This window comes from Carcharodon carcharias, chromosome 7, assembly GCF_017639515.1.
Source record: "Carcharodon carcharias isolate sCarCar2 chromosome 7, sCarCar2.pri, whole genome shotgun sequence".
Taxonomy (NCBI): domain Eukaryota; kingdom Metazoa; phylum Chordata; class Chondrichthyes; order Lamniformes; family Lamnidae; genus Carcharodon; species Carcharodon carcharias.
The window spans coordinates 68044128-68068055 of NC_054473.1; the positions used below are offsets into that span (position 1 = coordinate 68044128).

Genomic DNA, 23928 nt, shown 5'->3' on the forward strand with positions numbered 1-23928 from the left:
GGTGGAAGCTATTTAAGATGCTGATGATCCAGTCTTCACATTGTTTCTTTACTGGCTGAAAATAATAAGTCATCTAGTGGGTTGCCTCCATAATTAATAAATTCTGCATAACCATTGTGCTGGCAAGTTTTGTATCCCATTCTGACAGAAGGGTCAGGAATAAAGCAGAATGATCAACACTTTTCTATGACCGTCCAACTGTAGACTAGATTAAAAGGTATAATGTAGAGGGGCTGATCTCTTTACCTTGGGATGTACAGAAAAGAAAAAGACCATTCCACCCAAGCAGTCCATGCCAGCATTTATGCTCCACCTGAACAACCTTCTGCCTTGCCTCATCTATCAGCTTAATCCTTTATTCCCTTCTTCCTCATAAGTTTGCCTAACTTCCCCTTAAATGTATCTATATTGTATACACACACACATATATATATATATTTATGTTTACATATATATATGTTTTTAAAAAATATTGCCAGTGTGTTAGCCATCAAGCAAGGTGAAATTGTAAGTCAACAAGTTACATTGTTGTAAATTATTGGCAATCAGCTATACACTTTAACTGATGCCACTTAAAATGAAACATCTCTTCTTGTTGGTAGGGTCACTGGAAAGGGTTATATTATTCAAGGGATGTTTTCACAGTACCAAAGGCCAAGATCCTTATCATGTTCTTTAAGGAAGTAGTGTCTGAAAAATCAACAATGGTGCCACCTTGTGGTGATAACCATAAAACTGTTTTACATGAGATATTTGAGTGTGAGCAGGCCAAATAGCCCATCGAACATGCACTGCCATTCTCTAAGATCATGGCTGATCTGTGTCTTCAACTTCACTTTCCCACCCAACCCCCATATCCTTTGATTCCCTTAGAGTCCAAAAATCTATCGATTTTAGCGTTGACTGTTCTCAATAACTGAACAATCACAACCCTCTGGAGTGTAAAATTCCAAAGACTCACAATCCTATTAAGTGAAGAAGTTTCTCCTCATCTTAGTCCTAAATGGCTGACCCCTTATCCTGAAATTATGCCCTCTAGTTCTAGACCCTTTAGCCAGAGGAAGCATCTAGTCCTCTCAGAATCATATATGTTTCAATGAGATCACTTCTCATTCTTCTAAACTCCAGAGAGACTAGGCCCATCTCTCCACATAGGACAGCCCTCTCAACTCAAGAATAAAACTAGTGAATCGTTGTTGCATCCCTTCTAAAGCAATATCCATCCTTAGGTATGAAGAACAAAACTGTACACGATATTCAAGGGGTGGTCTTATCAAAGTCCTGTACAATTGCAGCAAGAGTTTTTTTATACCCAACCCCCTTGTAATAAAAGTTCCGAATTACTGTGTGTTAACTTGATGTGCTTTGTGTGTACGAACACCAAAATCCCTCTGAACACTGACATTTAATATTTTCTCACCAATTAAAAAATATTCTGGTTTTCTACTCTTCATCCCAAAGTGAATGATCTCATATTTCCCCACATTATACATTTGCCACATTCTTACCCAGTCAAATAACTTGTTGACAATTCTGTGGACAGAAATTTCCAGCCCTGAGGAAGTATTTTGGAGGTGGGGGGGTGGGAGATGGGACAGGAATTTTAGAGAAAACTGTGCAGGGATGGCTTCCGATGTGTTCCCACCCATTCACAATTTTTTCGGAGGCGGCGTCAGGAGATGACAGCTAAGCCAATGAAGGTAATAATTGAGTCAATTAGTTGCTATTATTAGACGAATTTGAATTCTTGCCATAGGTGCGTGGAACCCCTCGTTTTGTCTGCGGCTCACCTATTCATAGGTGATGAGAACAGAGTGGGAGGTTGGAGCAGAATCACAGGCTTGCAGAATTGTTACAGAACAGAAGGGGATCATTTAGCCTGACTTGTCTGTGTCAGCTCTTTGTGTGAGCATTTTACGCAGTGCCTCTCCCCTGCCTTCTCCCCAAAGCCCTGCAGTCTTCCTTTTCACTAAATAATCCAATCCCTCTTGAACGTCTCAATTAAACCTGCCTCCACCACACTGAGAGGCAGTGAATTCCAGATCCTAACCACTCGTTGTGTGAATAAAGTTTTTCCTCACGTTGCCACTACTTATTTTGTCAATTACCTTAAATCTGTACTTTCTTGTTCTTGATCCTTCTACCAATGGGAAGTTTTTTTTTCCCCTATCTACCCTGCCCAGATCCCTAATGATCTTGAATACCTCTATCAAATCTCTTCTCAACCTTCTTTTCTCCAAGGAAAATAATCCCAACTTCTTCAATCTATCCATGCAACTGAAGTTCCTCATCTCTGGAACCATTCTCATGAATCTTTTCTGCAATCTCTCTAATGCCTTCACATCTTTCCTAAAGAGTAGCACCCAGAACCAAACACAATTCTTCGGTTGAGGAAAAACCAGTGCTCTATCCAAGTTTAACATAACTTCCATATGCTGTGGTCACTTTAAAGGACCAGACTGGCAAGCTTCAGGCCATCCTCCTGCAAAGGCTTGTAAATATATGTGTTTCACCAGCAGATGGATCCACCAGACAGTGCTGGGTATGAGGAATTGGCCAGTCCCAACATCAGTACCACACTTCCATCTTGTGCTTGCCTCTCCTGCTCCTTGCAATGCAGCATTGCACATATTTCACAGTGGTGCTGCAGATTGTCTTTTATTTTGGGCACATCCTTGAGCTGCCCACCATCCTTATTTGAAAGGTGAATGCAGAGTTGGCTTGCTAATTGACTGCCCCCTGTAAACACATCCAGTGGGCACGCTGTGGCAATGAGTGAGGCCCTGACCTGGAAATGGTCCCACCTCCTGAATATTTTCAAAGTTGGGAAAATTAAGTTCTTTGAATCTTCCTCACAGCTTACTTTCCCAACCAGCTTGTATCATCAGCAAATTTAGAGACATTCCACTCAAACCTTTTAGCTAGGTCATAAATATAAATTGTTAAAGCTGAAGCCTCAATACAGACCCTTATGGCACCTACTAGGAACAGCCTACAAATCTGAACATTAGCTATTTATTCCTATTTCTGTTTTCTGCCCTTTCGCCTATTCATACAAATATATTATTCCCAACCCCATGAGCCCTTTACATGGAAGCTTTATTTCCTCCCCCCCTCACCCCCCCACCGTATAAGCATGAGGTTGTTTTCTGTTTTATTTTAAGGAGACTCATAAGTTTTATGAGAAAAATATGATTGCAGTGTTACAAGGAGCTGAATGAATATCATTTTGGGAGCAGGATCAAAGATTGTAAAGTTAAGGCTAGACTGTTAACTCCTTTGGGAATTATGGTGCCAATTCTGCAGGTGGGAGAGGAAGAAAATGTAATTTCTGTGGAGGGTAATTCATTAGAGGCACACAGTAGTGATGTAGGAGTGAATAGTGAGGTTGGAGTTTTGTTTGATTACCATTGGGGATCAGGAGCTATTTATTCAGGACTTTGGTTCAGGAAATTAGAAGGTGTGACAACCTCTATGGAAGGGTGTATTTGTACATAATTTACTGAAAAAGCATTTTCAAAGCACTAGATGGATATCCTTTTCATGCTTTCACATGCTGGTACAATAGGTGGTTAAAACCCTTTGCCTAGAAAGACTATTAGCTATTGACTGAAGATTATACAATGGTCATTACCAGCCTCGAAAGATAAGAGCCCGGACTCATTGTACCAGAAGATTTCCACTATACAGTGAGTGATAAAATTGTAGATCTATTTATAAAGAGTAGGATTATATTTAGTTACACACTGTAAACAGAGGAAATTTCCGCTTGCTGACTCTTTGCAATACTATAACTGACTAAAGTACTAAAGCAATGTCATCTTAGGTGAAGGTTATAATAAAACAAACTTTTTAAGTACAGCTACAGTTGTCTCCCAGGTCATAAAGGTGAATCTAAGTGTGCAAGGAATGTCTACACCATTCAGTTTATAATGTTATTACATGCTCCAAGTTAGAAAGGCAGGATTATATTTCTTCTAAGAAGTCAACAGCAAAATTTGTATGCAACACTCTTGTACTTAGTACATATCTCAAAACTACTTCATCAAATTTCCATTTAGAGAACTTTTTCCCTCAAAAGAGCCTAATGTAAAGAGCGTGGATAAGGATTTACACTGGAATGATTAAATGATTGACTATGTTTATCCATGCACCAAATGCTCAGAACAGGAATATCCTCAGGGGTAAGATCTTTATAGACTTATAGTAAGTGTTAATACTACAACGTACCTTGATGCATTTAGTTGCTGCTGCTGCAAGTGTTTCTAATTTTAAATACCTTATTACACAAGGTGATCTTTTGGGTAAAGTGAACAATGTATGAAAAGTAATTGACATATGTGGGAGACAATCCATTACATTCTCCCTTCCTCAATTTCTGGTCTCTGTTCAAAGTTTCCCAGTGTTGTGGACATAAGATCAGGAATTTACTGGAATTGGATAATCAATGCAGTTTCCCCCAGTTCAATGCTGCCACTCACTTGTGCTCTAAGCGGTGCCAACATATTGATTAGCAGCTTCTCTTTCAATATCTGAGCACAGCACTCCTATATAGGTAGATCCTCGACAGTTTGTATCACATGGCTTTCCCCGAAGCTATTAAACTTGGTATTCTTTTTTGTAGGAGGTTTAATCATCACATATTTCTTCTTCGACTGGTCAATTTGCGATGCCGGGTAAGCGTATGATTTTCTAAAAACTTGCTGGAAGTGGGAGTCAGGAAAACAACTACAACACCCATTCTCCAACACCCCCCACTCCCCACAGTACTGTGTCAAACAGAAAAATTCCTCCAGTAAAATTTCAAATTCATTCATCAAAATTATAACTTACACAAAATCAAAAACAGGATCTTACAATGCCAAAACAATTCAAACTTAGCTTCAGAGGAGAACAGGAAAAAGAAACAAAGATGTGCATTTACATAGCATTTTTCACAAGCACCAGTTATCTCAAAGCACTTTACAGCCAATGAAGTGTAGTCACTGCTGTAATGTAGGGAATGAGGCAGCCACTGCAAACTCTATGAACAACATTGTGACGATGACCAGATAATCTATTTTTGGTAACATTGATTGAAGCATAAATGTTGGCCATGACACTAGGGATAACTCCTCTGCGCTTCTTCGAAATACAGTAATGCCATGGGATTTTTACATCAACCGGAGCAGGCAGCTGGGACCTCAGTTTAACATCTCATCCAAAAGACAGCACCTCTGCATGATCAGTACTGCATTTGAGTATCAGCCTTGATTTTGTACACTCAAACCCTAGAGACTTGAACCTGGAAAGTTGCAATTCACAGGCAAGACTTCTACCAACTGAGCCAAAGCAGACATTGAGAAAAACTCCACTTCACTGCTTCAAGTATTGCCATGGGATCTTTTGCATCCACCCAAGAGTGTAGACAGGCCTCAGTTTAACATCTCATCAGATTGCAAGCCTTTGACCATGCGTCATTCTCTTAATACTGCACTGGAATGCCAGCCCAGGTAATGCACCCTAATTACTGGAGTGAAACCCACAGACTTCTGACTCAGATGTAAATATGCTACCATGGCTGACATACCAAAAGGACCTCACTAAATAGACTACTAATGGCTGCATTGGTGACCTGAACGAATAGATTTCTGGATGGTAATGCAAGAGATGGAAGGGGATGTCAGAGCACCCTGATTAGAGGCAGCAAATGTTTGGATACTTTGGAAGAAGACAGATTGCCTCACTCGCTGCCATTGTACATAGAGGTTACAGCCATTGAGCTCAACTGGCCCCTGCCATTGTTCATGTTCTACATCAGTCATCCTCTTGCCCCACTTCATCCAACTCCAGCAACATATATTTATATTCCTTCCTCCCTCAGGCATTTACATGTACAGTTGAGAATCTGAATATGCCACTAAAACTCGTTCTATGATGTTCCTCGTGATCGTATGCTTGATGGAACTGACACAATCAATACCCACCACTCTGGGCTCACATCCACATCTGCTGTAGCCTTTAAGTAGCAGATGTCTGTGGTCATTTTAAATGTGGTTAATGGGAGACTTCTGGCAGTTACTCTAGACACTGTTTAGTTAAACACAAATCAGGTTGCTCATGGGACTCAGTTCTTAAGGAGCTGAAGCACTCACTTAAAGTAAGGGCAAAACACTTGGCCTTTGTGTAAGTAAAAATACGAGAAGGAAAACCTGTTCCAGAAAACCCTCTTTTGGAAAGAAAGTAGGAAGAAAGTGTTAAACTAATAAAGTATGGAAATTCCTATAAAGCCCAAAAGCAAATTGCTTGCTAACCAAGAATTCATTCTTCTAGATTTTATTGCTGCTGTATTAAAGCACGCAAGTAATAAGATCCTAGATGGTTTGAAAATATTTTTTTTGAACACAGATGTTTGTCTATTGAGCAACTGCCAAATATAGCACTAGTTTAAACCACAACTTGCTTTTTCTCGGTAGATGGTGGTGTTGAAGTCCTGCTGTTAACAAAGATTTTAACTATTTTTCTTCAAGGGGGTGGGAAGAAAATTGGTTTAAAACTTCAGCATGAAGCTGGCATGGCCACAATCATTCTATTCATTAACCCAGGTCTGCTTTGCCGCCAACTCTGGCTTAGTATCAAGCAGAGAGGGGTGGCACCTCCTCAGACGCACTGTACACTGGCCTTCTGTTCTATAATCCCACACCCCCTCCCAACAACCATACCATCCTCCACCACCCCCCCCACCCCCAAGAATTTATTGGTCCAATAACTAATGCAGCTGCTTCAACAAGATGTGTCTTTCAGTCTCTGCTGGCTTGTTTATTTCAACTGGCAAGGATAAATAAGCCCATGCGCCCTCACAAGAAGCAACGATTGTCTGACTGCAGACTGCTCGTGTTTTTCTCACAAATCAATATTTTTCATTGGTGCTTACACAGGGAAACCCTAGTAATTTATTCCTGGCCATTGGCACCTCAATCCAGCGTTGAGATGCCAGTAGACATTTTTATTGGTCTCCGTCAGCCTCTAATTCAAAGCTCTGAAGCTTTAAGAATAAATCTTTACAGGCATTCTGGAACTCAGGCCTTGAAAAAAGTGATAGAAGAATGCAAAATACCAATGACATTCAGAATTTTTTTTTTATGAGACAGTTAAGAATGTTCTGACATTGGTTATGAATGCATTGCCTGTTTGTCACATTGATCTAGATTCTTAGTGTCAGGTTAAATGGCAACCGGATGTTCTGTGATTTTATTTTTCAAAGCACTGTGTACTTGTTTAAAATCAATAAAACTATAAACTTATTGAGTGAATGTTTCTCTGGAAGCTATTGTGTTGTAAATATATGTATTGAATCTCACCATTTAGGCTTAAAAGTGCAAATATTTTCATATTTAATATCATTTCCACTTTAAATAAGTCTGTTTTCAGTGACATATGGCTCTTAATAACCTATTTCAGCTACATTAGGCAGAAATGTTTAAGCATGCCAGAGTTCACCATTCAGCCATGAACCAAACTTAAGCTATATTAGCCATATAGAACTACTCTATTTAGAAAGGCAAGTGGTAAGGGTGTTTGCATGCGAGGTGTATTTCTAGATGGGGTGGAATGAGAAGTGAGGAGTGGGGCAATGAGGATAAGTGTGAGGATGGCCACCCAGATGAATCTTGTGTCTAGATTGGTGTTCAGCTCTCAAATGTACCATTTTATTTTTTTTAAAACATAATCCCAATACCTCTCTGTGCTCTGCAGAAACAGCAGTCTATTCTATGCATGGATAGTTGAAGTTCCTTTCCACTCTATCCCTAAACTATACATTATTGTGCAAAACCACCAAAGCATGAATGAAATTATGAGTGACGGCAATGCCAGGCCACTTATCCATAAAGGCATCATAGTCATCTCAACCCTGTTCTCATCCTACACCCACACTGCCCAGCAAATGGTTTTGGATAGTGACCTGTTGCAGGATCTCTAGCTGCTTTTCTGCTTCATTATCCAGAGGCATGGAGTCCAATGCAAAACTTTCACTGTCACCTCAGCTGAGGTTAGACAACTCAGCACCTGGGTCTTTTTGCTTCATTTTGCTCACTTCCGTCCTGCCTTTATTGGCTAATCCACTGGTGGATCTGACCTTAATTACCTTCCATGATTGCATTCTAAAATGATCACTGCTGGTAAAATGCTTTTGGCACTGAATAATTGAATACTGTCCCTGCTGAGCACACCACCTCATAGAGTCACACATGGCTGAAACTGTGTCAGTGATTGAAAGTTACTCCTGGGTTTAAAAACAGAACTGGCACATTGGAAACATCTGGAACAATGCCAACACATAAATGTAATTCCTTCACACAGTCTGTCTCACTGGGGTTCACCAGTGCTGTGTGTTACACAGAATATGTCACCCCATAAACATATACAAAAACAAACACGCATACACACACATATTCAATCACACAAACACACACTGATACGCATATTAATATTAACATTCACACACCCTCATTTGCACACACACTCATAGTAATACCCATTCATGCATATTTTCATGTACACCCTCTCATTCACTAACACATAGATTTATACACGTACACAATTTTTTGCAGAGCATAATTTGTTAATCTATTATTTTTCTACAATGTCAGCTCTTTATTTTTCCTCATTAATCACTGATGACAGCTCTTCATTGTTATGCTGTACTTAAATAAAACACTATACATAATAGTTATGGCATTTGAGCATCAGGCAAAAACAGTCTATTCTATACACTTTGGTTTTTGACGAAGATGATCACTTGGACACCTGCACCTTTCTCTTCCCCACAACCCAATGTACATAATCCAAAGTCCTAGACATTTAAACTGTACATTTTCCACAATAAATGCAATGCACACTTTTTCAAGATTACTAAAATCAGATTGTAAAAGTCAATGTAATCAAACTGTCTTTGCCTCTCAACTTCATCTGTTAAGATCACTCATAAGGCTTTATACCAAACTGAAGTGTTTGCGGTATCTCGATCCATAGACCTGATGATGTGGTTGCCTTGCTGAATCATCAGTTGTGAAATGTTATTTCAGAGTTTAATTCAAATTTATTTGTAATGGCAGGGTTTAATGGTTTAGTGAACAACTGCGCTGCCTGGTGTGAATCTGTCTCTGGCACATCAGAACAGCACCAAGCTGGCACCAAGTGAAGTGGCACCATTGGCCACAGTGTCCGGGGTAACGGGACAGGATAAATTCAGCCAGATTCCAACTCCTGATGCCAGTCCAATGAGGTTCACTTGACAATGCCTGTATATGGATGTTAGGTGACAACACAGTTGTGCATGGCTGGATCATTGCCCGAGCATGAAGGAGAGCCAGTTGGTGAGACACCAGAGGTTCAATGTCAATCATGCAACCTTCAGAATAGGTTGCGGAGGCAGTTGTGGGTGTAAAACAAAATGAGAACTCAGGTATTGATTTGCAGCAGCTATAATGGAAAAATGTCATGATACATGCCAAGGTCCCACAGTGGGATAACATGACATTGACATGTTCTACAGGAAAAAATACAAGAGAAGGAATGAATGCAGGAGAAATGCACCTTTTGACAGCACACCCAACACATTTAGGGGGAGAACTAGAATTTATGAGTAACCAAGCAAGATTACTTGCAGCTGTCAGTCTGGGAAATAGTTGAGAAAAAAATGTACATGTTCTAATTAAAAAACCCTTACAAATTGAATTTGAAACGTTCTGTTGAAGAGTCATACAGACTTGAAACGTTAACTGTGTTCATCTCCGCAGATGCTGTCAGACCTGCTGAGTTTTCCAGGTATTTTTATTTTTGTTTTCAATTTACAGCATCCGCAGTTTTTACTTTTATCGAAAAAATCCTTCTCTGGTTACAAAGCAAGTCCAGATGGAGCAAAATGCAAAACCCAGGGGGATAATGGTGAGAAATGGCGGGCAGAATTTTATGGCCCCCTCCCGCTGGCGGGTTTTTTTGGTTCTGCTGACGTCAAGACTTTTGAATGGCTTTCCGCATTTTACAGCCCTCCTGCCGGGGCCATAAAATTCCACCCTATGTCTGGGTTAAAATACCATTCACCAGGCACAAGTGTGACTCTGTAAATTATAGGCATTTCTACTATTTAGGACGAAGGATAGATTAGACTGAGGGTCTCAAGTTTAATTGTAAAAGAAATTTTAAAAATCAAGGATAATAGTGTCACTTGAATTTTTTGTATAAATCTCTAACTGGAAGGATTTGAATTGGCTATTAAAGGTGCCATGTCTGGCTGATCATATGATTCAGTTACTTGGGATGCCATGGTCAGTCAAGATGGCAGTGGGTTGAGATACCAATGTCTTGAGTTGGCACATTTGCTGCCCTGTGCCATAGTTCAGATGAGACATTAAACTAAGACCCTATCTACACTCTCAGGTGGATGGAAAGATCCCATGACACTATTTTGAAGAGCAGGGGAGTTATCCTCTGTGCCGTGGCCCATATGTATCTCTCAATCAACATTGCTGAAACACACAATATGGGCATTATCACTTTGCAGTTCAGTGGCAGCTTGTTGTGCAAAAACTGGCTCTCACGCTTCCTACAATGCAACAGCGATGATCTCAAAAGTACTTGATTATCTGCGAAGAGCTTTGGAAGGTCCTGAGATTGTGAACGGCGCTTTATAAATGCAAGGCTTCCTTTCTTTTCATTAGTATGTGTGCGTGTATGTGTTAGAAACCACTGGGCAGTGGCGTTTTACATTTTAACATACTTACCCAATGTATTGAGACGACGAGACAGGCTGAACCTTTCGCCATCATAATAAAACTTCAAACTTTTTAACTGTAGGCTGGACAAATAAATTGACCCTAATTTGATCTGCCTCTAATATTTTCTAATCCATTGTACCATACAGGGCCATTTCCCCCCCCCCCTTATCCTTTCTACAAGGCACCTCTTTGCAACCGGCCATCTCGTACCGCCAGCTTACATCTTCCTTTTGGGTATCTAGAAATAAAAGGCAGAATGATTGCCTCACAATTTAATTGCAAATTTCCCTCTTTTACCATGGGTCATTCCCCAGCTGAGAGAGCAGGGTACCCTCACATTTCCTTTTCTCTTTGTGCATTAGTTGAGTGGGAGGATTTGGTCGGTGATTGCCTTGACAGGAAGCCAGTTCCTACCACTCCGTGGCACAGCAGGTTGAAGTGCCAACACCCAAATCCTCAGTATAACCCATGTACAACCAATCAGCTTGATTTCCAAGGTGAACCAGCTGCCAGGATTTCAATTTGTCCTATAGGCAAGCTTCTGGAGGGAGGAGTGAAGATTCTCACCCGAGTCATGCTGATTGCTTTCTAGCACCAATGGCCCTGAAAGAACAATGCTTTGAACCAGATTTTGCTAGGATAGGGAATAAAGCTAGTTGGATACATTCAAGGTAATGTGTACCTTTGAATATTACTGTGGAGCCTGCACTACAGGCATATCCCATAATGTGTGCAAAATTGTGATGGAAATAGGCATAGCATAGAGCTAGAACATGTTTAGAATGAAACACAAAACAGTTTTGCTTTTAGTTTTTACTTGGGTTTTCAAAAGGGTTAAATAACTACAAAAGTCTGCATTTTAACAAGTCATTCATAGCTGCACCAACACAGACACAGCCGTTAACTTACACAAACTTTATAATTTTCACATGTAGAAGAAAAACTCAAAAACATCAGATAACATTTCCCTTCTGTGCTTTAATCCTTGGCGACAAGTTTCTGGACAGACTCAGCTCACCTCCTGGAGCCTACACTTGCAGCCCTCCATGCCAAACTGTGCTATAGGGTAGTGTTGCTGGACTCAAAGCACTGAAGTCAATGTCATGGAGCAATTTTAACTTAAGCTGTCTGTGGGGAAACTCATTTTACACCTGCCCGATCTTACTCACCATTGAAGACAAAGGAGTGCAATACCAGGGGGGTATAAAACTGGTGTTTCACTCCTGGCAATTTTGGGTAAAATTATTTCTCCCCCCCAACCCAACCATGAGTCACTTGTTAGCCTAGGAACAACATTGGGAGATGTTAGCATGAACATTCAATGTATTAATACTTTGTCCATTAATTAAAAGAGGGGCATTAATTCATGTACTATGAAGGATTTGTGCTTTTAAGCTAGACATCCATCCATCCATATCTACAGAAATGTACACAGGCTGTGAACACATAGCATCTGTAGCACATGTTGAACATTTTACAGTCAACAAAATAATGCAAGGAAATATTTTAAACTAAGGTCACCCAACATCTCAATGGGATATAGTCACCTCAGTAAACAGCACAAATACCAAATCAATGTATAGATTCACATTGCTGGCTTAAACTACCAAAGAGAGTCTATGGAGGAGAATTTTTGGTACACGTGCCAAGAGGCCCAATGGGATCTAATGGACAGAGAACCCATCATGCCAACTGAGCCATACATAGGCTCCAGTTGCCAGCATGTGTGCCTCCTTGAAGCTCTGAACTGGCAAAGTGAATTCATAACATTTTCCTTATAGACCCAGCCACTACATACTGACTCATCTACAACTAAGAATTAATGTATCTTTAATTTAGAAAACTTGAAGTGATTCCTATGTCAAGCAACAAGATACTCTTCCATGAGCAATTACATTAAAAAAAATAAGCACAACTTGCTTCTGTCCATGTCTGGGGTTTAGTGATTGGTATTTAGACTTTGCTGTGTTAATAGATTGTACAGGGTCAGGCTCCACACATTTCTTTTTCTCTGAATCACCTACAAAACATTCAAGAAAAGGAGCATTAAAGGATATCACAAGATGGTTCAGACTGCTAAGCTGCAGTCATATCGTAATAACGACCAGACTGTAACAGTGTCACTTTATCTGCTGCAAGAGCAATATGGCTGAGAGGATGCTTTATTAGCAGCCGTGTAGTAATATCGTAAACAGAAACAATCTCAGCATGAAGACACCAAGATTGGTCCCTGCACACCCTCCCCGCAAAAAAACAGCAACAATAAAATTACCCAAGAGCTATATCAAAACTCACCTTTGAAAACAATGTGCCATTCTGACTTTCTGCGATTCGCTCAAATCAAAGCTAAACTTAGTTTAGATCACCTCTGAGATGGTAATCTTAAACCAGTGCTGAAAAGTAACAGACATGATGGCTGTATATTTTCTCTCTATTTCTCTGCAGGAAACATAGGAATATAAGAACGTAGGAAATAGGAGCAGGAGTAGGCCATTTGGTCCCTCAAGCCTGCTCCACCATTCAACTAAATCTTGGCTGATCTTCTACTTCAATGCCATTTCTGCACCGCCCCCCACACTATTACCATATCCCTTGATACCTTCAATATCTAGAGGCAGAACTTTTAGCATGTAATCGTGCGAGATGATGGGAGTATCCCAACGTCGTCCCACGATATTTCAGTTGGCGGGTGCGCGCAAAGGTTGGAAGCGCACCCGCCTACAATTAAGAAACCAATTAATTAACGGCACAATTGTCTTTAATTTTCCGTTGCCTGTTTAACCTTACAGTTGGCGGACAGGTGAATCAGCCAGGCGGGCTTTGCATTTTTCATGAGACCTCATCCATGGCAGGATATGGTTTCCGTTATTAAATGAAAGAAAAATAAAAATCTATGGACAGCATTTTTATCATGTACACGTTCAGGTGACTGATTGTAATGCTTGGACATTTTTTTCCTGATTTTAAAAACTTTATTTAATGCTTTTCAAGTACGAAGCCCCCTGAAGCAGTTCTCTTGACTTCAGGGAGCTTTGTCAGCGCCTGCCCTCCTCCCACCCCCATTCCGGCAGCGCTGAGCATCTCAGCGCGCATTTCATGCTGGTCGGTCATTAATCGGCCAGCCAGTGTGAAATCGCGGTCGGGGGCCGATAGTGGTCAGCGGTCCCTGGCCAATCCCAGGCCCACCCGCCGACCTAAAAATTCTGCCCTAGAAATTTATTGATCTCTGTCTTGAACACACACAGTGACTGAGCCTCCATAGCCCTTTGGAGTAGAAAGCTCGACAAAGATTCACCACCCTCAGTGAAAAGGTTCCTCCTCATCTCAGTCCTAAATGAACTACCTCTTATTCTGAGACCGTGTCCCTTCATTCTAGACCACATCCCACCCCACCCTCCAGCCATGGAAGACATCTTTCCTACATCTACTCTTTCCAGCCTCTGTAAGCATTTTGTATGTTTCAGTGAGATCACCTCATTCTTCTGAACTCTAGAGAATACAGGCCCAGCCTCCTCAATCTCTCGTTGTGAGGAGGTAATGATTCCTTTATGGGGCATGCTCAATGGATTCTGGGGCCCATTCCTGTGTCTTGCCCACATGATCACTTATCAGTTATGCAGAGTGCCAACAGGCTATTTAACTGAGCATTCAGCTATGATATCCACATAATTTATCTTCATCCTGATGTACACCCACAGACAGGGGTTACCGGATAGTGATGTGGGAATCTGAATCCTGGTTGACTTTGTACTGTACAGCCATGAAGCAGTGAGGCTAACAGAAGCGCCCCTCCTGCAGCACTAATACTAAGGCAGGCTAGTTAAGCACTGACCAAACAAAACTATATGGTGGGCCTGTTCATTGCTATCACAAACTGAGGCAAGAGCAGATCTCCTTGGAAATTCTCAGGTTGCCTTTTGACATAAAAATGCTTGGTCAACTTAAACCACAAACTATCAATGGCTTGAATTTGTTTAATTCCAAGTACATATTCTTTGTCAGCAATGATCCAATTAAGTGTTTACCTTTACAGTAATACACAGCTCAAAATTCAATTCCAACAGCTGTTTAATTTTAGCTCAAAACACCCCCACAGGAATGCCAATAAAATGGATTCCAGGTTAATTTTCCATGAGCCCATTTAATGCCATGTCCTCAGGTTGCTATATTTATTCTATACATAATATATACCAACATTGAAAGAAATATGGTAGAACCTCTCTACAAGATGGGATTCAGAGACTGTACAAAGCATTTTGAGAATTTTTCTCCTCACCCTGTATAAAAACTCCTGGTCTTAGGTTGATGGGTCCCAAAAGGTGGAGTTATATTTTGGGCTCTGACATCCTGGAATTATTTAATTAAAAAAGAAGAGTGTAAACTGGCACCAAACACTTTACGTTTACATCCTCCTTTTCCATTGTAAGTGGTAAAGAAAAGGCTTTCACAGCCTGACCAGAGAGCAGTTAGTACAACAGGATTTCTGGGCATCAACACACTGCATGTCTAACCCATACAAACACTTTCAATGTTTTCTGTCATCCACCCAGCAGTGATCTACAGCTGGACATCGTCATCTCTACACATGTAAACCTATATCTACAACTATTTATATAGAAGTATTTCTTCTAGAGCAGTTGAGGTTGGATGTGTTTTACGAAAAAAGTGATTACTGGGATTGAGCACTTTATACAAAAAAACGGATCAATTCTATGGATTAAAAAGTGTGTCACTCAGAGGGCATTGCAAAATAATGAACTAATAACACAAGCATCACCACGGTCTTACAGATGAATCTTGCAGAGCTTGTAAAGAATGCCCACTCTATGGAACTGCTTTCACTCATAGAAATTGGTTTCTGTATTATAGTTAGATTTGCATCCTATGCTGACTAAACTTCCTTAGCTTTAATGTTTTTACTGCATATGAAAAACACAACAGGATCCTTGTTCCAATGAAAGGCCTTCACATTTTCTTAATGTTTTTGTAACAGGATGTGCACAGCAGCTTTGCCTGCTCCAGCTCATAGGACTTTCCCAGCAGTGGCTGCTCACACTCCAGGCAGCAGAAATGTTTCTTGTGCCACGTCAATCCCTCGCTTTCCAAGTAATCTTCCGAGAAAATTAACTGAAATGAAAATAAATCATGTTCAATACAGGAATTTATTTCCTCAAAGCAGCTCTCATTCATTTCCCCATCAGACCTACTCCGGAGGCTTGATTACCAATCTAAACCATCACTTCAGCACAGTGCTGGTGGAGTGTTTCATTGTTGAATGAAACTGCTAAATTCCTGGATTACAAGCCCAAATCCAATGAGTAGGACTTGAACTTGTGATCTTTTGACTTAGCGAAGCACATCCCTCCATGACCAACTAAAAGTAAAGAACCACAAAATTATTATGGTGCAGAGGAGTCCTATTGTGTCTGCACCGGCTCTCCGAATAAGCATTATGATTTAGTGTCAATCTCCTGCCTTTTCTCCATAACCTTGCACATTGTTTATATTTAAACAATCACCTAATGCTCGCTTGAATGTCTTGATTGAACCTGCCTCCATCACACTTCCAGGCAGTGCATTCCAGACCCGAACCACTCGATATGCGAAAAGTTTGTTCTCACATCACATTTGCTTCTTTTGCAAGTCACTTTAAATCAGTGCCCTCTCGTTCTCGATCCCTATCCGAGCGGGAACAGTTTCTCTCTATCTACTCTGTTCAGGCCCCTCATGATTTTGAACATCTCTAGAAAATCAAAAACTGTAGCCATACAGTTGGCCTCTACTTCTGAAATCATCCCATTCCAAAAAGATGCGTCCCATTGGGTCGCAGGGAATCTTTAACCTTGGATGCAACCGTTTCATTCAGGTTCTTTTCTTTGCTGGTTAGTTTATATATCTTTGAGCAGCTTATGGTTTCTCGAAGTCTTAAAAAAAAATGGTGTAGAAACATTCTGAAGCTGGAGCAGAGTAATTTTGTTAATGACTGACCATACAGTTATAGCTATAGAGTCCAGTAGCTCTAGGTATGGGTATTCCTTTGGACATAGTTTTTTCCTTGCTAAGTCCAGAGGAGGGGAATGAAGATCACAGCAGGTTGCACCTGCTCCTTTTCGACCCATCCATAAAGGTGTCATGACAGCAGTGACAATGGTCCCCCTATGAAGTTTAATTTGAAGCCAAATACCCAAATGAAAGAACATGTAACTCAGTTTTTTCTTGTGGTGGAGAAACAGGACAGTGATATGAATACATTTTGCTACATGCCAGAGGCTTGCAAGATGCTAAACGCTGATACTCCCCCAAAACCCACCTCATCACAGGCAACACAGCGGGACTTTTCACTCTCACAGTAATGGCGACCACACAGGAGCTTCCCGCTCTTCCAGAAGTAGATGAGATCCACCAGGGGCTCTCTGCACCTGGTGCACAAAAAGCACGCTGGGTGCCAAAGCCTGTCGTACCCAGCTCGCTCCCCATATACCACAGGGCTCTCAGTGCTGACTGCTTGCTTGCAAAGCTCACAATGCTGAAACAAAGGCAAGAAACACAGATTATGAATCGTGCCAGCAAAAAGACCTCAAATAAACATTTTTTTAAAAATTCAACAACAGTGTGTAGTTCCCCTGTTCCCTGCACCTACTGAAACAATGCCTAGAAATTAATAAGACTTGAAATCTATGTGGAAAATGGAATCACATGCAGCTTTATGTGATGCTGGGATGTATATCTGAAGCAGATCACCAGTGGACTAAGTTCCAAAGGCTGTGCTACAGCAACGGCAGCTATGCACATTTCAGTTTTCATCCAAAGCACCATTCAGTCCAAGTCTACTGAAATCATAAAGGATCCCAGCCCTCCAAACCAAGGAGAGCAACAGTCCAGAAGTCACAATATCCAGATACATGGAATGGTTATTTAAGAATTAAAAATTAACTTCTGAAGCATTGGTCAATTCAAACCTAAAGAATTGTGAATACTGGGGCAAGGCTCACAAACGTTAACAATAGGAGGTCCTCTCCGAAATACATTCCAATGATTGCAATTTTGTCTTACAGAGCTACTTCAAGTGGAAGTGGCACTGCTTATCCAGGCTGACAGTGCCGTGGCATCCACCCTGTTTATATTGCAAGTGAATTCCACAGCACCCGCAGAAGTAGCTGGATAACTGCACCCTCGCAAATGTAGACCTGCCCTGTTGGTTGCGGAAGGGCTAGACATGTTAATGATAATATGCTTACACTGCCCTGGGTGGGCAAACTGAGCCCAGTCCTAATAAATGGCAATCGTGCCCTTGGCTGGGGCACGTGTTTGGATATTTCATCGTTAATAAATCATAGAAGTACACTACCTTCACAAGTAAATGAGATGAGACACTATTCTGTTAGCTTACAATGATAGGAAGCTTGGCCTAAATAGCCAAGTGGTTATGGTACTGGGTTTGTAACCCCAAGATTAAGCGTTCAAATCTCACAATGGCAAACTATGAAACAATGTAACTTCATCTGAAACAGATGGAAACAGGTTTGTACTCAAAAGAGTTACAATGACAGGAATGAAACTAAGACTAATTACAGGTCACATCCCCCAAAATGAAAACGGCACATGGTTCTTCACCATCCAGACAGATAAAACAAAGTCTGCAAACATTTTTTTCTGAAAAATCTATACTGCATTTTGTATATTTACCTTTTGCTCAATTGCACATAACCATATAATTACTCAAGAGCTAAAAGTCCAGCACTTCCTACCACCACTTCTGGTGTAATTATCATCAACTGAAATTGGATACACTAAAGCTTTACTTAGTGAAATGTTTTGACTTTCATGTGCCTTCCAACTGCCTATTCCTAAGTTTCCTTGCTGCTTGGTGTCTGGGTTCAACCAACAGTTAAATTGGCCACTGATCCGTAATAGAAAAAGGGAGGAAGGTAGGAGGGAGGGGAGAGGGGGGGAAAAGGAAGCTGAATAGTGAATGAACAGTTTAACTGTTTTATATATATCATTGGCTGTGAGAGGAATATTGGCCAGCACACAGGGAAAATTCACAACTCTTCTACTAATAATGCCAAGAGATCGTAAACACTAACTGCAGGCTCAGACAGGTTTACTGTCTCATCGGAAGGAAGGAAAAGACTAAACAAGATGGCAGAAAAAAGAGCAACTGGGCCATCTAACTTTTTTTACATCTGCAATTTATGCTGTTTTCTTGATAGGCTTTAGAAACAACTATTCAACCCAGAAACAAAAATCTTTGGACTGAAGGCTTGAGATAGGGGGAAGGGGTTGGGGGTGGGGGTGGGGAAACAAAATCTCACAATCTCTTCAATAGCTTGCTTAATCACCTCCACTCCCAATATCGTGTAAATAACTTGCAGCAAATATAACTTGGTCATGAGAAAATTGTTCCTATCTATATGTATATATTACTTCCAAGGTACCATTCCTCATCTACACTCCATTTCATTCATCCACATTTCGTTTAGTACCCCTCAGATGCCATCAGTGATGGATGTTCAACACCTCAGTGTTCACTATACCCTGAGAGCAGTATTAGTGCTTCAAAGTGGCAATAAAGCTGTCAGGAAATGGGAAGAATCTTTGACTTAAAAGTCTTGTAAATGCATTTTCCCCATGGCCACTCCCACTCCTTCCTTTGCCTGCAAAAAGCTTTTGGCATTATCAAACTCATTAATCAATCAAGACAGCTCATTTCAATTTTCCATCTGCCCTCTCTTGCACAGGTTCTATTATTTTAAAAAAAGCATTTATGTCAGAAATTGGCAACAGTTGGCATCTATTGAACTAGATCAGAGAGACAGAAACATCAAATGTTCTGAACATGTGGCGTTAATATTTACCTCTCAACGAAAGTACTTGCACAACATCCAAAACTAAATTTTTACAAAGACAACCTTCAGATGAAAATTAAAGTGCCAACATTTCCTTCACCAGCAGGTGCACGATATTCAAGCTACATGGCAGGACATGATCACCAAAGAGGAGCCAAACTCACCTGCCTTAACAGTATATGGGCCTGACATTTTGTGCACCTGGAGAATGGTCTCAGAGGCAGCAGAAAACACCAGTCATAGTTATATCAGCCTTTTGGGGAAGTTAATAGAAACAAGCAGCACTCTAAATGTTTAAGGCGCAAGATTCCCGTTGCAGTACTCATGTCAGTGCAGTGACAACGTGAGTAGAACTTTGAGGAAATTCCGAGCCGTGATACTTCCAGCATCATCAGCAATCATAATGCCCTTAAACAGCAATCGTGCATCGTGGTTGTGACATGTGCTTGGTGCCCTAACACAACCCATACATAAACCATAAACAGATATAAAGCAGGAGGGAAGAGTAAAATAACGAGCTTAAATATAGAATGGCAGAGGTTTACGGCACAGAAGGAAGATCATTGAGCCCATACCAGCTTTTTGCTCGAGCAATCACATGGACTGCAGCAGTTCAAGAACGCAGCTCAGCACCACCTTCAATTCAAGATGGGCAATAAATGCTGACCTAGCCAGCAATGTCTACATTCCAAGAATGAATAAAAAAATCCTAAACTAACCCCACTACTCTCTCCCTATTGCCTGCATCTTCCTCTGATTCCAAGGTTTATCCATAATAACTAAACAGGACTGTTATCCATAATAACTAAACAGCACTAACTAAACAACCAAATAGATTGTAACTAAGTAACTAAGGAAGACATTATAGTTTTCAATTCATTAAAATGCTGACCAACAAAGCCTTGAAAGAATTGTTGACCATGGGCCTTCTCTTTACTGGGATAACATGTGTACTTGTTTTTAATGTCAGACCATGTTATTCATCAGGAGATGTTAGTGTAGATAACATGTACACATTCATACATAGGGCAGGACATCAGGTTTCTCATTTCACCTTTCAGGGAAACCTAAAAATTCAGAAGGAAGACTCAAGGCTCAGATGTTTATCGTAAAAGAGTTTTTATTCAGCTGTCGGACATTAGGAAGGCATTTGGTGACTATGCAAAAGGTTGGTACTCTGGCCAAATGAAGTCAGAAAGTGCCCAGCAGCAAAACTGGACGATAGATTTTTTCCTTGCAGAGATGGGCTGTACCTGGAGAGAATTCCTGAAGGCAAAAGCATCACAAAATAATCATATGAGCTTAAATATGATTTTGGTGGAGGAAAGAAAGAGAGAGTTAAGTTGTATGGTTTTGAAGACCAGGAAGAGGAGAGGTATGCGCTATGATTCTGGATTTCAACACACTAGGGATGTAGGGAGAACACGTAGACTACGGTATTTGGATTCTAGAAGTCACAAGAAGGGAGCAAGTGCCATAGTAGCACTGATTAGAGAGAGAGTCAAGAACATAGTTGGAAAGCTAGAACACCACCTTGTATTTAGACAGCATCTCTAACATACTAAAACATCCCAAGGTTCGCAGAAGAGTTATTAAACAAAAATTTGACACCAAGCCACATAAGGAGATGTTAGGACAGATGACTGAAAGCTTTGTCAAAGAGGTACCTCTTAAGGAGTGTCTTAAAAAGAGGAGAGAGGGATGGAAAATCAGAGAGCTTTAGGGAGGGAATTTCTGAGTCAAGGGACCTTGGCTGCTGATTAAACTTGGGCACGCTCAAAAGGTCAGAAGTGGAGAAGTGAAGATATCTCAAGCGGGCTGTAGGAGGTTACAGAGTCAGGGAGGGGAGAAGCCATGGAGGGATTTGAAAACAAAGGTAAGAATTTTAAAATGAAGTGTTGCATATCCAATAGCCATCGTAGGTCAATGAGCAAAGAGGTGATGGATGAACGGGTAGGTCTTGGTACAATTAAGGACTTGGCAGAGTTTTTGGATGAACTCAAGTTTATGGAGGGTAGAAAATAGGAGCACCTCTGGTCAAGTCTAGAGGTAACAAAAGGTATGGTTGAAGGCTTCAGTAGCAGTTGAGCTGAGGCGGTGTGGAGTCGGATGATGTTATGGAGATGGAAATAGTTGGTGGTGTGACTGTGTGGTCAGAAACTCATTTAGGGTCAAATATGACAGAGGATGCATACAGTCTAGTTCAGCCTCAGACAGTTGTTAAGGAGAGGGATGTTGTTTGTGGCTGGGAATGAAGTTTGTTGTGGTGGCTGAGGATGATGATTTTGGTCTTCCTAATATTTAGTTGGAGGAAACTTCTGCCCCGCCAGTACTGGATGTTGGACAATATGACCATTTAGGGACAGTGGAAGGGTCGAGAGAAGTGGTGTTGACAAGATAGAGCCAGGTGTCCTCAGTTTACCTATGGAACCCTGCTATGTTTTTGGATGATGTTGCTGTGTGGCAGCCTGTAGATGAGAAATAGCAGGCGGTCAGGATAGATTCTAAGGGGAAAGCAAAGATAATGGTGCAAGAGTGAGAGGAAAATCTATTGCAGGTGATTCTCTGGCTACAACTGGATAGATAAGAATGGAACCAGGTGAGTGCAGTCACTTGCAGATGCAGAGGCTTTGAGAGGCAGGTAGTAAGATAAACCATGACAAATGCTGCAATAGGTCAAAATGGATGAGGAGGGCCATCTTAGCGCTGTTATGGTCCCATAGAATGTCATTTGTGACTTTGATAAAAGCCGATGCAGTTCTGGGGCAGTGGTGGGAAACCGATTGGAAGAATTCAAACACGGAGTTCTGAGAAAGGTGGATGTGGATTTGGGAGGTGATAGCATGTTAAAGAACTTAGAACAGGAGAAAAAAAGGTTGGAATTGGGGCAGTAGTTTGCAAGGACAGGGAGATCAAGGGGTGGTTTTTGAGGAGAAGGGTGATGACAGCAGATTTGAAGGAGAAAGGGACAGAATCTGAGGCGAGAGAACTGTTAGCAATATCAGCTAACGTGGGAATCAGGGAGGGAAAGTGGATGGTCAGCAGCTGTGTGGGAATAAGGTAAGGCAGCAGGAGATGGGTCTCATGAACAAGGTGAGCTTGGCAAGGGCACGAGGGGAGATGGAAGAGAAACCAGAGAAAGATGCAAGTTTAGGATTAGAAAACTGGGTCAGCTAGGGGAAGGGAAGGAAGTGACAGAGGCAACTGAATGCATGGTCGCAATCTTAATCCATGAACTCCTCACGTTTGCTGTTGGAATCTTGAAGACATCTACATTTTGGAATGCTTTCTACAACAAAGCCACTTGACACAGGGTCCAGAAAATATATAGAGCATTAACACACCTGTTGAAGCAGCTAATATATAATGAAATACTTTGATGCTCAATAACTTGTTACATAGGCCAATCATTTTTTTTTTAACAGAGCAGGATCGCATAAACTGCAACATGATAAATGACCGGTTAATGTTGCTTTTAATGGTTTGGGTGAGGGAGTAATGCTGCCTAGCACACCAAGAACACTTTTCATCAACTAGCTGCATGGAATCTTTAGCATCCATGGAACCTTGCAGCATTGGTTTGATAGCTCAACAAAGAACGCTACATCTGACAATACAAGGCTCCCTCAGTTACTGCACTAGTGGTTTCAGATTATATGCTCTCAAGTGCTAGTGGGACCTGAACCAATTGAAATAATAGATTTGAATTTACAAAGTGCATGCATATTCCTTGAGGTGGGATGTGCTGGCGTAGTGGTATTGTCACTGGACTGGAAATCCAGGGGTAATGATTCTGGGGACCTGGGTTCAAATCCCATCAAGGCAGATGGTGGAATTTGAATCCAATAAAAATTTGGAATTAAAGAGTCTAATGATGACCTTGACACCTTTGCCGATTGTCATAAAAACCCATCTGGTTCACTAATGTCCATTAAGGAAGAAAATCTGATGTCCTTACCTGGTCTGGCCTACATGTGGCTCCAGACCCACAGCCAGCGATACCCACATCCCATAAACAAATTAAAAAAAACATAATCTTATGATAAAGGCAACAAACGGTACAATATAAAATCATTAAACTTTTCTAAAAAGGAAGCAGTTACAGATTGGCCATTATAGTCAGCTTTTTGTGTCAGATACAGTGAGCTAGCCAGTGACCAGGGCTGGTACGTTGAAGCAACTTACACTTGTTTATTCTCATAGACTCATTGACATTTGCAGCACAGAAGGAAGCCATTCGACCCATCGTGTCCGCGCCAGTCATCAAAGATCTGTCTACACTGATCCCATTTTCCAGCGTTTGGCCCAAAACCCTGGAGGCT

At 41.1% G+C, this 23928-nt stretch overlaps 1 protein-coding gene across 1 annotated transcript in view; it reads right to left on the reverse strand.

Annotated features, from left to right (window-relative positions):
- Positions 1-14715: 14715 nt before the first annotated feature.
- Positions 14716-23928, reverse strand: part of lmcd1 (LIM and cysteine-rich domains 1) — a 66168-nt gene continuing 56955 nt past the window's right edge. The window contains exons 5-6 of the mRNA XM_041192563.1: positions 17068-17283; positions 14716-15884 (exon numbers count right to left, since the gene is read on the reverse strand). Of these exons, the coding sequence (XP_041048497.1) occupies positions 15723-15884; positions 17068-17283 (378 nt within the window). The 3' untranslated portion in view covers positions 14716-15722. The remainder of the gene's footprint in view (positions 15885-17067; positions 17284-23928) is intronic.